The following is a 13,479-nucleotide window of genomic DNA, read 5'->3' as shown; positions in this document are numbered from 1 at the left end:
TCTTTACTTTCTTCCTTAGCTTTGGGATTACAAAGAATGTGCTGCAAAAGGTGCATTAGCATTGATTGGCATTCAACAAATTTCAAAACTCAGATTTGACCTCAGCTACTTTCATTGCTTATTTAGTTATTTTTTTTCTTTTTAATGAATAAAATTTGCTCAATTCCTAAAATAGCATCTAATTGTCCATTTTGGCTTTTAAACTGCATTTTTACTGTATTATTTCACAGATATTATATAATCATTAGTTGAAATGTCGTTGCAAAATAAATCATTTTCAAGACAACTTTCAAAAATGATAAAATAAATTTGAAACTAATTCAAACACAAAATCAGGATTATGTCATACATTTCAGATTCTTGAATATTCAATCTCTTGTATACAGTATATACTAAAGCAATTTGAAAAACCTGATTAATGATAATCTAAAATATTTTTTATATTAGTATTGTATGAAAGCTAATTGTAACTTACATAGTATTACTCACCTATATTTTAAACTACAATGGCAGAACTAGAATTTATATACCGATTTATAAGAATCAGAAAATATTCCTATACTCCAATTTATATTGCTGATAATCTCCACAATTTCATATCATATTATAAAACTCTATGATATTAATCTCTCTAAACTTTGTGTTTTGATAGTTTTATTATTGATAAGCTATGTAATAAATTGTTAAGTTTTCTAATGATTCAGTTTAAACTTATATATCTACTAGCACGTAAGCCCGGCGTTGCTCGGGCAAAAGTAACGATAACGAAGATTAAGATTATTATGTTATAGTCAATCTTACTTGTTTTCACAGAATGCAAGAATTAGGTCCCCTGTTTTCAGACTAATTCGAGAATTTTTAGATAAGTCTAAAAATATGTTCGATTTCCCGCAAAAATGAAAATAACTGCATCTGCATCTGCTTCTTGCACATCGCTTTCTCTTAACAATTCCATTGTTACTTAACCCTTCCATTGTTACTTAACACTTCCATTGTTACTTAACCCTTCCATTGTTACTTAACATTTCCATTATTGATGAAAGTGTTAAGCCTTAATCCTGTCCCTCTCCCCCATGAAGAGAAATTTCGAAAAGTCCCTTCTTAGTGTGCATTCTCCTGACGTACCCTAACTGTGTACCAAATTTCAACTTTCAACTCCTAACCATTTGGGCTCTGCGCTGATTACTATTATTATTATTATTATCAACTTGTCTCGATTATATATATAGATGAATACATTTTAATAAACTGTTAGTTTTAACTAATAACATGATTGCAAAAATTTCTATTTATTTATTATATAATACAAATATATACCTAAAAAATAAAGATATATAATAAATATTAAAAATATCTTAGAAATTATTAAGTATGATTAAGCTATTTACTATATTACTCACTTTTATTTCTAATATTTCCTGAATAAAAATAATAAGTTGGTCTAATATCATTCCCAAAAAATTAAAACTTTTCACTTAATTCCATAAGTTTTCATATTAATTTTTTGTTTTATCGTCCAAAACACTTCCCTATAAATTTAGTCAAAGTGACCTGTTTTGTAAACATTTTATAAGTATGGAACATATAGACCTTAGACTCAGATGGATTATATCAGAGAAAATATCTTTAATTAAAAATATATCTTAGAATGGCTGCTTAAAGTTCTTTATACTTCCAAACATTTAAAATATATATATTTAAATTAACTAATTTCCACAAAATTGAAATCAATTTTAAAAATATTTGCAAATAAATACAATCATTCAAACAATAACGAAAATAAAAACAGGAATATATACTTTCTCTGTGTTATATAAATATTCAAATAATATAGATGGATTCTTATCTGATTACAATATGGCTAATTAATTAACTACTTATTAGTAAACATAAATATTCATTGATATTATAATAAATATATGTATAAAATTAATATTCTTTTATTTTTTCAAATATATTAAAAATGTGTTATAAAATATTAAGATTGATTTTATTTAGAATTAATTTACGCTTGTAATATTTTCTTATTCCAAAATATATAAAGTTTTTATTTTTCAACTTATTTTACAAACCAACAAATTCAGATAATGATTAGTAAAGATAAGTTTTTTGATCACAGTCTATCTTAGAACAGCAACAAAAGACAAAATCCATCTATGTAACAGCTTTAGTTTATTAATTTGATTTTATTTATTTATTTTTTTGTGAGCATTTTAGGTGAAAATACCTAAAATGCATATCTGTTCCTGTAATCAATAAAGTCCATTTTACTATTGGCCCAAACTTCCTGTGTGATAAGTTCTAAAAAATTTTATGTTTAATTAAAATTTCAAATAGAAGAATATTCAATTTTAGTTAATAAATTATAGGAGCAACAACTGTAACTTACTAATCAGCAAAATTCAATAAATTTATATTACTTACACAAATTTTATTTTATTTTTTCAATTAAACACCAAAGCACCTCTAGCTTTTTATACCAAACAGCATAAAAAAACTATAACTTCAAATTAAAGTTTTTCTGACTGCTTTCATCACAGGGTAAAGCCAGAGTGAAAGACTGAGTAGGTGAGCTATGTGGCAAGCAGCTAAGTAAGCTAACCAATGACATAATCCATTCCAAATGATAGCTAAATAGTTCATTTCATTGTAGGTAAATAAACAAACTAATGACATGTCATTGGTTGCTTACTTAGCTTCTTGTTGCCTTCTGTTGTTGTTACATCTACATATATTCAAATAAGTCACACACACACAAAAAAAAGCCAAAGCTTAAAATTTATTTGACAATGTATAGCAGCCTTAAATGCAAATTCAAAGATTATTTTTAAAAAGAAGTATGACGATTTTTCATAAAATTAAAATATGGCATTATCTTTATAGAGAGACAATGTGCTTCTTAAAGTAATGAAAACTTGTTTAATATTCAAAAAAACTTTTGGTTCTTCTTGAGCCTTTTTCAGTTCACTTTTACAAGAAATGCTTGTTTGAAAAGCTTTTCAAACCTTAGTACTTCAAACAGTTGAGAAGAGAGTTTTACTCTAGCCATATTTGTTTCCTCCTGTAGTAGTGTGGTATAAACATTTTCCAATTGCACCACAACTTCCTGGAGATTCCTCTCTTCCAAACTGTTAGCATATATCAAAATAATGTAAAAACAACATTGGGGTGTATTACATCAAGCTAACAGAAGAGAATTTTGAAAGTGTAAATTTTCTAGATTTTGAATACATACAAAAAAAAAGAAAGGATCTATTAACTAAAGTATTTCATAAATCCTATGATACAACAGATCGCCAATTATTGGTATATAGGACTCTAATTAACAAAGCAATTATCCATTCTTCTATAATAAAAGATAGAAATGAGGAATTTAAGATAATTTAGCAAGCAATCAGTGTCAATGCTATAATCATACACAATATTGTTAAATCTTCCATAAAAGGGTACAAACAGCAAAATAAAGTAGAGAACAAAAAAGAATACTACTAGTTAAGAGCAAAACAGAAAATGCACTAATGACTCCATATATCAGAAAGCAGAGTATTTTCCAGGGGTTAAGAAACCGTACAGTTATGAAAACAACTAGGAATGATAAGTGCAAATTAGATAAATTGTCAAAATCAGGATTACATGTATTAAGATAATCATTAAATAATAAAAATTAATTTTATCCAGGCTCCACATCTAGATTAGTAATGGTTAGAATTAAAGAGTATTACAGATAGGTAGTGAGAGATCTTCAGCATCATGACATTTTTAATGATACGGGCATTGAAAAAATAAAAAAAAAAAAAATTGTTATACTGAGAAACACCTGCTATAATCCATAAATGAAGAGCCAATTTCCTCTGAAAGACTTTAGAGAACAGTATTTTTAAATATATAAAGGTTATAAACTAAAATGTTGCATAGTTGTTGGAAGCCAATTTTAACTAAAATAGATTTCAGTAAGCTTGCTAATAAGTTGATTCACGAAACTAGCTAGAAAATAAAAACAGATATTTTAATACACAATAAATTTTTTACTATAAATATTTTAATACCCCATAAAAACTTTTTAAAAATCAGTTACAGGTACTCCTCACTTTACAACGGAGTTCCATTCCGACGACTACGTCGTTAAGCGAATTGGTCGATAAGCGAGGAACTTGCGCTGAGAATATAGGATCGTTGTAAAATTATACAAATTATGCAACAAACTTCAAATTTATTCATAAAAAGACTATTATAGTATGCTATTAGCCCATTAAGTACTATAAGACTATTATAGTACACTTAGTGCGCATGTCACCATCCGCCACTGACCGACACTCGAGCTGAGAAAGGGGATTCCCCGAATTGCAGGTCGAAACTCGAGTGGTCGTAAGTGCGAGTGGTTGTTAAGCAGATAGGTCGTAAAGTGAGGAGTACCTTTATTTCTAGCAAAATTTTGAAAAATTCTATTTTACAGTAAATTCAATCATCTTGAAAATTTATTTTTAATAACAGCATTTGTTCAGCTTTGAAATTACTGAGGTTAAAAAAGCTGTTCCAACAAGCATTTCTTGTAAAAATGAACTAGAAAAGGCCAAAAACATTTTTTGAAAATTAAAAAGTTTTAGTTATCTTAAAAAGGAGATTATTAAATTAAACACACATTCCCCCCCCATTTCAGTTTCAAAATTATCATATCCTGAGTCTTTTACTATTATTGATAGATTATTATAATTATTACTGTACATTTTACTTGGCATATTTTTAATACAATGTATCAAAACATCTAATTATTTCAGATTAAAGCCTTTTATGACACTTGACAATGTATGCCTATCCAAAATTAATTGTAAGATCTAGGTTAATTTAAATAGTTATATTTTTCATGTTGCATTTAATTGTTATTGTGATATTTATAGTAATTGTGTATTATGCACTTTAATGTGTTTGATAATAACACACCTTAAAAATCTTTAATCACCAGTAAAGGACTCTAATATATTCAATTTTTAGACAATGTTCAAACTCAACACTGACATAACATTTACCACCAATTGACAGCTGTTACTTATCGATGATATTTGAGTGTACACTATATTTCCCTTGTACTTTAAATGATAATTTTTAAATTGTAAGCATATCACAATACTTTTGTACATATTTAAGTTTTGAATTTTTTCCTCTCCTTTTTATGTCATTGTTTGTTTTTACATTCCAATTTTGGTATGTTAAAGATACCTGAAGATAATAGCAGATCAAAAACGTCTGTCTAAAAATTAAGTATATTAAAGTTTTTACAGGTGATGAAAGATTTTTAAGATGTATACTTATCATTTATACATATCCATAATAGTATACAAGTTGAATGTAGTTTAATGTCGTTGTTTGATCATTTAAATATTTGTGAATTTCTTGGACAGATGCACATTGTGTTTAAACTGCTTTTGAATTTACATTGGAACTCAAATGATCGTAAACTGTAAAGATAATCAGTGAAAGTGATCAAAAATGTTTGTTTTTTCATTAATTAGTTTGCTGATAAATATTAATTTTTATTTCATTTTTTATAATACAACACCATCTAAGGCATCTCAAAAAGTACTGTATTATTTGAATGCACACTGAACAAGATGTGCAATTAGAATAAACATTTCAATTTCTATAGGATCTGATGATGGGATGTATAGTCCCAAAAAATGTTTAATTTGAAATATGAACTAAAACTGACTTCTTCAGTGATTCTAACATTCCTTTATACTTTATACTTATCACGGAGTCATGCAACCTGCCTAATTGTTAAAACAAAATTCTTAGGAAACCTCTTAAGAGATTTCTAATTAAAAAATTCAAATCTGAAAAAAAATAGATGAAGAAAACCGTGCTATATTTTTGAATTAAAATTTGTGACAAAGAAAAATATTTTGATGTTGAGAGAAAGTATTATTTATCCAAAGAAAAGGTAATATAAATTTTTAAAAAATAGACATAAATTCTTCCAAAAATAATTAAGAAATATGCATTTTAAATAATGTATTTTCAACAAATAACTAAGAAATATTAAAATAATAAATGATCATATTTTTCATCTTTTTAATTAAATAAAAATCAATTGACTTACTTGTTCAAATCCCCCAAGTAAATCAGTGGTGTCCATTTCTGAGTTCACTGTGAAAATAAATAAACTCTGTCCTGTTAAAGTTGCTAATAAATTAACTATTGATGTCTTTCCAACAGATGATGAACCAACCTGACGATATGAATAAATTTAAAATAGCATAAATTAGTTGGGTTCACTTTATTATTTTTTAGTAGTTTCTATGTTCAGCAAAACTAACAATCAAAATCTTACCAAAATAGCCAACCATTTCATTTCAATGCATTTCATTAATGACTGTAATGGTTTTAATTGGTTATGCAGAGGAAATAAAGGAGTAGAAGATGGAAAATGTCCTAGTCTGGGCAAGAATGAATATCCAACTTGAATAATTTTATCAGTTACTCTTAACTGAAGTGGCTGTGAAATTAAGAGTTTTCCAAATATTTTTTCATACAATTCTAAAACCTACATAAAATTACATATCAATTTATTACTTAATTTCCATTTTATATTAAAATTAAAAAAATAAACATTTTCTGTATGAATTACTGTTATAAGAAAATATAAAAATAAATTATGAAATTTTAAATTATTACAATAAAACAATGACAAATATTTTCAAATAAATACAACAAATGATGCCTCTCTGATATCAATAGTATACACTACAAGTCCGTTGTGGCCACTAAAGCAGCATGCATAGTGTATATTACAACACCAAGAATACTGGAGCACTACATTTTAAATTGAAAATTAGCATCATTATAGCACCATTGCTAGTATACTACCTACCCTATAGAAATGGACCGGACAGCAAGATGTGATGGCATAAGATAAAGAATACATGCTTTAATAGGGGCAGGGTCCCCCATGTGCTGCAATTACACTAGCAACCCTTCTGGGCATACTTTCAACAAGGTTTTGATATACAGCTATGGACATTTGTGTCCATTCGTGCCTCAAGAATATCGCCAGCTCAGCTGTAGATTTCGAACATGGTTACCTGGTCTGTAAGCATCGCTCGTCCCACAAATGTTCTATTGGGTTTAGGTTGTGACTCTGAGCAGGCCAGGGAAGATGGTTGACATCCGTATCTTGATACCACTGCTTGACAGAGGCTGCAAAATGACATGGAGCATTGTCATCTTGGAAGTAACATTCATCCATTCCATAAAATTGCCAGAGCATAGGACGAACCTGATTGTCCAAAATGTTCATGTAGGCCTAGGTGTTCAATTTACCAGAAGCAACATGCAAATGTCCCAGACCATACCACAAAAAACACTCCCAAACAAGAACACCACCAAAACCAAACCTGACAGTTGGAATGATGCACTCAGGTAACAGATGTTTGCCTGGCATTCTCCAAACCCAAAAACTGTTTTATGGAGAGTGTAGCATGACTTGTTGCTCCATAAAACAGTTTTCCAGTAGTCAACAGACCAGTTGCAACGTTGCAAACACCAAGCGAATCTGCTAGCTTTGTTGAATGGTGTGATGTTTGGTTTGTGTGCAACAACACATCACATCCGTGGATATTGAGGGCGTACAGTTCTTTCCACAAAGTATTGGAGTGCACCGTAACCCCTGCTGCCTATTGAAACTCACTGTTGATGATTTGGAGTGTTTTCTTACGGTTCTTACAAACCTCATGCTTCAGGACACGCTGATCTTGTTCAGTCAGTTTACAGGGATGACCAATGTGTGCAGTTTGTGTCCCAACTCCTGTAGTCTTCCACTTCTTCACAACATCACTAGCAGTTGACCATGGCTGTCATAATTCTATTGCAATTGCATGAATAGACTTTCCACTAATGTGACAACCAACTATAACACCTCTTTCAAAGTCACTAAATTCCTTTCGTTTCAACATATTGTCAGAATTTTACACAGAACTAACAATGTTACCACTTTGTGTATCGTATTTAACCTTATCAGATCACGTGCAAGCACTGAATTTGGATAAAATCTGACATGCAGTCGGATTTTATTAAATCCACTGGTGTCCAATCCATTATTGTAGGGTAGTGTATATCACAAGTCTGCTGGTACCATTGTAAGGAACTGAGTCCGAACGTTATTTTTATTTTATTATTATTTCTGTTTTATTATCTTTTGTTTGGGGTTTATGTTTATTTAGGATGAAGGTTCCCCACCACTCTCTTGTTAGTAATGAAAAATGAAGAAAAAAACAACTCACGGAGAAATAAGCACCATAGGAAACATCTTGCGCACTTGCGCTGCCCAGCGGAAGTAACAGTCCGCAGAAAAAAAATGGGGGGGAGTCCCCACAATCACTAGTAGAGAAATACTTGATAAACCGTCTTAAACATCCCAGAAAATTATGATAAATATTTTGTAAACGGTTTATAAGCTTTGTCGGAAACTTAAAGCTGCCAGAACAAAGTTAATGTTAGCAACTAAGTATGTAAATAAGAGGAGTAACCCAGCTCAAGTGTGACGTCACCTCACAGTATAAAACCCGTACGTTAACCGAAGAAGGAGAGGTGATTTCCAAACCGAGGTGATCTCCAAATCGAGGCGACTGTGAGAGCGAGGTTAATTCGAAAGCGAAGTATTTTCTGATAGAAGTCCAGATTGATAATTGGACGATCCAAGGTGCTAAAGAGGAGTTCGATTGACGATTTGACGATATCGAAAGTATTGAGGAAATAGTTTCTTCGTATAGTGAGGTGACGGATAGACGTTTAATTAGTAAGAGATTTTGTTCATAGTTGCTAAGTATTTGATTTGTTGAATTTCAAAGGGAAATTACTATTAAGTTAAGCTAAGTTTATTGTCGGGTTGACTTGTTGATTTTCGTTAATAAATTTGGTTTGGATTATTGATATTTGTACGTAGTACATTCTAGTTGCTAATTAAATATATTTGAACTTTTGATCTGACTTGATATTTATCGTTATTATTACTAATTTTTCGGTGCACGCTTAAAAGCCCAGGCCTGGCAAACTAATCTCGAATCCGCGTAAAGTACCCGTTAGGTTAACGGAAGTTTCACCGACCGTAATTATAGTCGGTTTCCTAAGATACTAAAAAAAAAAAATAGTACTTTACACCATTTTGGCAGCTACATTACAACTATATAAGCATTTTTCTGACAATATTATGTGTAAAATCATGACTGAAAGTCATTACATAATTTTTTCATTCATTAAAAATGGAAAAAAGAAACTTGTGAAGATTTTCAAAAGATTAAAAGTGAAAATGAGTTTGATTTTAAAATATTTATAGAGACAATATGAAGTAATGGTAATATTGGAAAGAAAATAATTGAATAATAACTTTATTATTCTTTATTATATACTCTTAATAACTTTATTAAGAGTAATACTGACCATCAGTATTATTCTTGCAATGAATTTTTATAAAATATTTCCATTTTTAAAATTCCAGATGATAATTTAATAAAAAATAAACTAGCCCAGAAGGTTTGAAGGATCAGGTTGTCATGGAATGTATTCCAGAACATAAAAGTAAATAAAAGGAGACCTTTTTCAATGGACTTTGTGTTCATTTTAATTAAATCACAGTTTAATTAAACTTTAATTTCATTGATTTTTATTACTATATAAATAGTAGCTGTAAATAGTTTAAGATAATTAAGGTTAGATTTTAAAAATAATGAATTATCTGACAACAAGTAAACAAATGAATTGACCATGTGCTAATTTGCAGCACAATAACAATAAAAGTTTATGAATGAATAAAATCAGGATATCATTTGGAACAACTATAGTATCAATTAAATTGTGCATTCATATACTTTTATTATTATTGTATACTGCAATCCATGCATTAGATGTACAGTACATGTGTAAGAGTAAAAATAACAATTGTTGGATATACCAAAACTGAATTATAAATGATTACAATAGCATCAGTTCTAAAACAAAACTCGTATCTTCTTGTGAAAGGATAAAGTGTTTGGAAACTTACAACACGCTTTGAGTTAGAAGTCAGACTCACTGAAAATCCAAAAGATTTCACACACCACAAAGCAAAATGATTAGCCAAAAAAATGCATTTACAGAAACGAAAGACGACCAAAGGCAAGATAATCCCAATATGTTACAGAATTCTGTTGCAATGTCCTCAAGGAAACCCCAAAGACTAAGACAACTACATCTCACTTATGTTAGAACTTTACAGTTATTTGCTGGAAATTGCATGTGTTAGTTTCGTTTGTATAGAAAGATATTTTGTTTTCTCATATTTATGATGTTATTAATGATCCTAAAGCTTTGTGTTGGCTAAAGTGTAATTTTTAATATATCAGTTATTGAAAAAAGCAAAATCATTTGAAAAATTACACCTACTTGATAAGTACAAAGCAGGCAAGTCACTATATTCATTTTTATTAGTCGCTTAAATCATAAATGAAGTTATAAATGCAAGAATACCAAATACATTACCCACCCCTTGAAGTGATAGAAAATTGCCTTTGTAAACTCGACATTCAAGTTCTCACCACCTAAACCGATTTTGTCCATTCTGCTGTTCATAATAATAGTTTCATTCTTTTTCATTACTTTTGCCCACATCAATTTTGATGAGTTAATAATTAATACTCAGCTAGATGCTTCTTAATTCAGAAGATGGCCTGTAGAACAGGTAGAAAATGTTTGTCAAATTTAATAAATAATTCTCAGTGAGATAAGGTATTGTTGTGGAAATTCATAATTAATCAATGTTTACATTTTGTCATAATTTTTATGTTCCATTTAAAGTAACCTGTCCAATCTGTTTGTTAGTTAGAATTCAATTAAAACAAGATTTTTACAGCTGGAAAGATATATAGTATTCTGTATATGCTATAAAATGACTCCTTTAATACCTTAATTCTCCAGTACAAAAACTGAATAACGTTTTCAATGTAATACTAAGAACGTAGTGCGATTTGAAAATTGGTGAATTTTACAGACCCAAAATAAAACAAGACTCAAAAGTGGTATAATAATTAAAAATCATCATCGAAGTTTATTAACGTAATAGGCAATAGCCTGTTACAAGGGGGTTAATTATACAATTTCTTAACTTTACATAGTCTACAATTTTATATGTTTTTTAGCCTTGTATGTCTATCCAATTCAATAATTAACTACAGTAGAGCATCGATTATCCGACTCAATTGGGGACTGGGGTTGTTTGGATAACTGAAAAGTCGGATAACCGAAAAGTATGAAAAAATACATTATTAGTATAGTGTATTAGGCCTGGTTTAAATACTAGCCTCCCTTCATGGTCGAGCTAGTGCTGCCAGCTAAAATATGCAAAAATTTAACAAAAATAATATAAAAGTAGCCAAGACATAACCAAATATTGTAGCGCCACATCACTAGCGGACATTTGAATTTGCCGACTAGAACGCGGTCGGTTAACCAATAAGTCGATTAATCGGAGGTCGGATAATCGATGCTCTACTGTATAAGGCTAATTAACCATTGACATGATGCCATCAAATATTTATTTTAACTATAGTATATAACCTATAAATGTCATTGGATACCTCAGATCATTTTCCAGTACAACTCACGTTATCAATTGAGAAGGATATAAGCAGTAATATTAATAAAGGAAAAAATAGTATTGAAGACCAAGATTATAATCAAAAGATGAAAATTAATATGTGCAGAAAATTGGATAAAGTAAATACCAATAATAATTAAAAATGAGAACATCAAACTTGCAATGATTCCACAATTATCTAACAAAAAATTTACTACTGCAGTCATATATCAAAAACCACAGATTTACATAATAAACACTTATCTCTTCCCAGAGGTAGACAATGACACCTGTGTCAGTGAACTAGAGGAAATTATAAAGAAAATTGACAACAACAATATAATAATAATGGGGGATATAAATGCTAAATCGCATATTTGGTTCCACCCTGAGAGGATAGAAGAGGAAGAATGATCTCTGATATCATGGACGAACACAAGCTGATTTCTGTCAATATGACCCCTATTCCTATCTTTTTCACTGCCTATGCTAAAGGCTGGAACAATTAGTTTTCACCACAGAGGAACTGAAGCATAAAATACAAAATTGTGAAACTCTCCTGCTGCCCTCAGGAAGTGACCACCGCTATCTCCTAACTGAAATAAACAACTTTCATATTGGCACAAAGACCACTGAGAAAAAACCACAAAGAACAACAAACTGGGATCTTTTTAAAGAAACATTTGCCAGCAAGTGGAGACCATTTCAATTCCAACAGATAAACACAAGTATAGACATTGACTATTATGTGACACATATCACCAAAGCACTACAAACAGCTGAGATACAATCAACCAAAATAAAACTTACCAACACCAAGAAAGCAGCCTGGTGGACCAATGACTTAGAGACACAGAAGAAACAAGTCTGAAGACTAAGGAGAAAAATGGTAAGAAACAGCAACAACTAAAGAATGAATATAGATAAGCATTAAAGAGATTTAAAAGACAAATAAACAAGACACAATCTAAGATTTGGCGGTAGTTTTGTGGAAAGAGTCATACAAAAGACCCCTGGGATGTTCCCTTCCAAGTGGCATTCTGGGGAAGAAAGAAAATGCATGTACTAGACATAACCAACAAGAATTTTCATCAAAACAACTTTGATATTACTCAGAATGTAGAGACAATTTTAGACTACCACTTCCCCAGTGACAACCCAGATACTGACACAGACATTCACGGGAAAATCAGAGTCGATCACAATAGCTGTCAAACCCATACAAATCACATTCCCTTCTCCTTTAGAGAAATCCGGAAGGCTATATACACATTAAGGAATAATAAATCACCAGGATCGGATGGAATTTCAGCAGAAATGGTAAAGACTGCATACAGAAAAGTTCTCCCAATTGCCATTGTCCTTCTTTATAATGAATGTCTCAAAATAGGCTACTTCCCTGACAACTGAAGATAGCAAATGTTAAATTTATTCCAAAAACAAGAAATGCAAACAGTCCTGAGCAATTCAGACCCATCAGTTTACTACCAGTACTGGGAAAAATTTTGGATACGCTAATAATAAATAAAATTTACCACCATCTCCAGAAAAATGACAAACTTAACGAACAGCAGTTTGGCTTTAGGGCAGTCAACAATCCAAACCGTAAAACACTTTATAACAAATGCATGGGAGAAGGAAGAACACGCAATGATAATTTCCGTTGATTTTAGAAAAGCATTTGACTATCTGTGGTGGCTGACCGTATTTAAACAACTTAACGAGACAGAATGTCCTGCAAACATGCAGGAAACACTTAGGAATTTACCTAACAGAAAAGCAGGCTACTTCTCTAATAACATCAACATTGTAAAGCAGGTTACCAGAAGATGCCTGCAGGGCTTGAGAAGTGGACCAGGCCTCTGGAACCTGGCATTTGA

General features: G+C 30.5%; 1 protein-coding gene across 1 annotated transcript in view; it reads right to left on the bottom strand.

Annotated features, from left to right (window-relative positions):
- Positions 1–13,479, bottom strand: part of LOC136975022 (midasin) — a 234,672-nt gene that overhangs the window by 137,449 nt on the left and 83,744 nt on the right. The window contains exons 40-41 of the mRNA XM_067270012.1: positions 6,326–6,538; positions 6,095–6,223 (exon numbers count right to left, since the gene is read on the bottom strand). Of these exons, the coding sequence (XP_067126113.1) occupies positions 6,095–6,223; positions 6,326–6,538 (342 nt within the window). The remainder of the gene's footprint in view (positions 1–6,094; positions 6,224–6,325; positions 6,539–13,479) is intronic.

This window comes from Centruroides vittatus, unplaced genomic scaffold (assembly GCF_030686945.1).
Source record: "Centruroides vittatus isolate TY-2023 unplaced genomic scaffold, ASM3068694v2 contig_361, whole genome shotgun sequence".
In the NCBI taxonomy this organism is placed as follows: domain Eukaryota; kingdom Metazoa; phylum Arthropoda; class Arachnida; order Scorpiones; family Buthidae; genus Centruroides; species Centruroides vittatus.
Note: the sequence above shows the minus strand (reverse complement) of the source record. Positions and strands in the feature narration are given on the sequence as shown.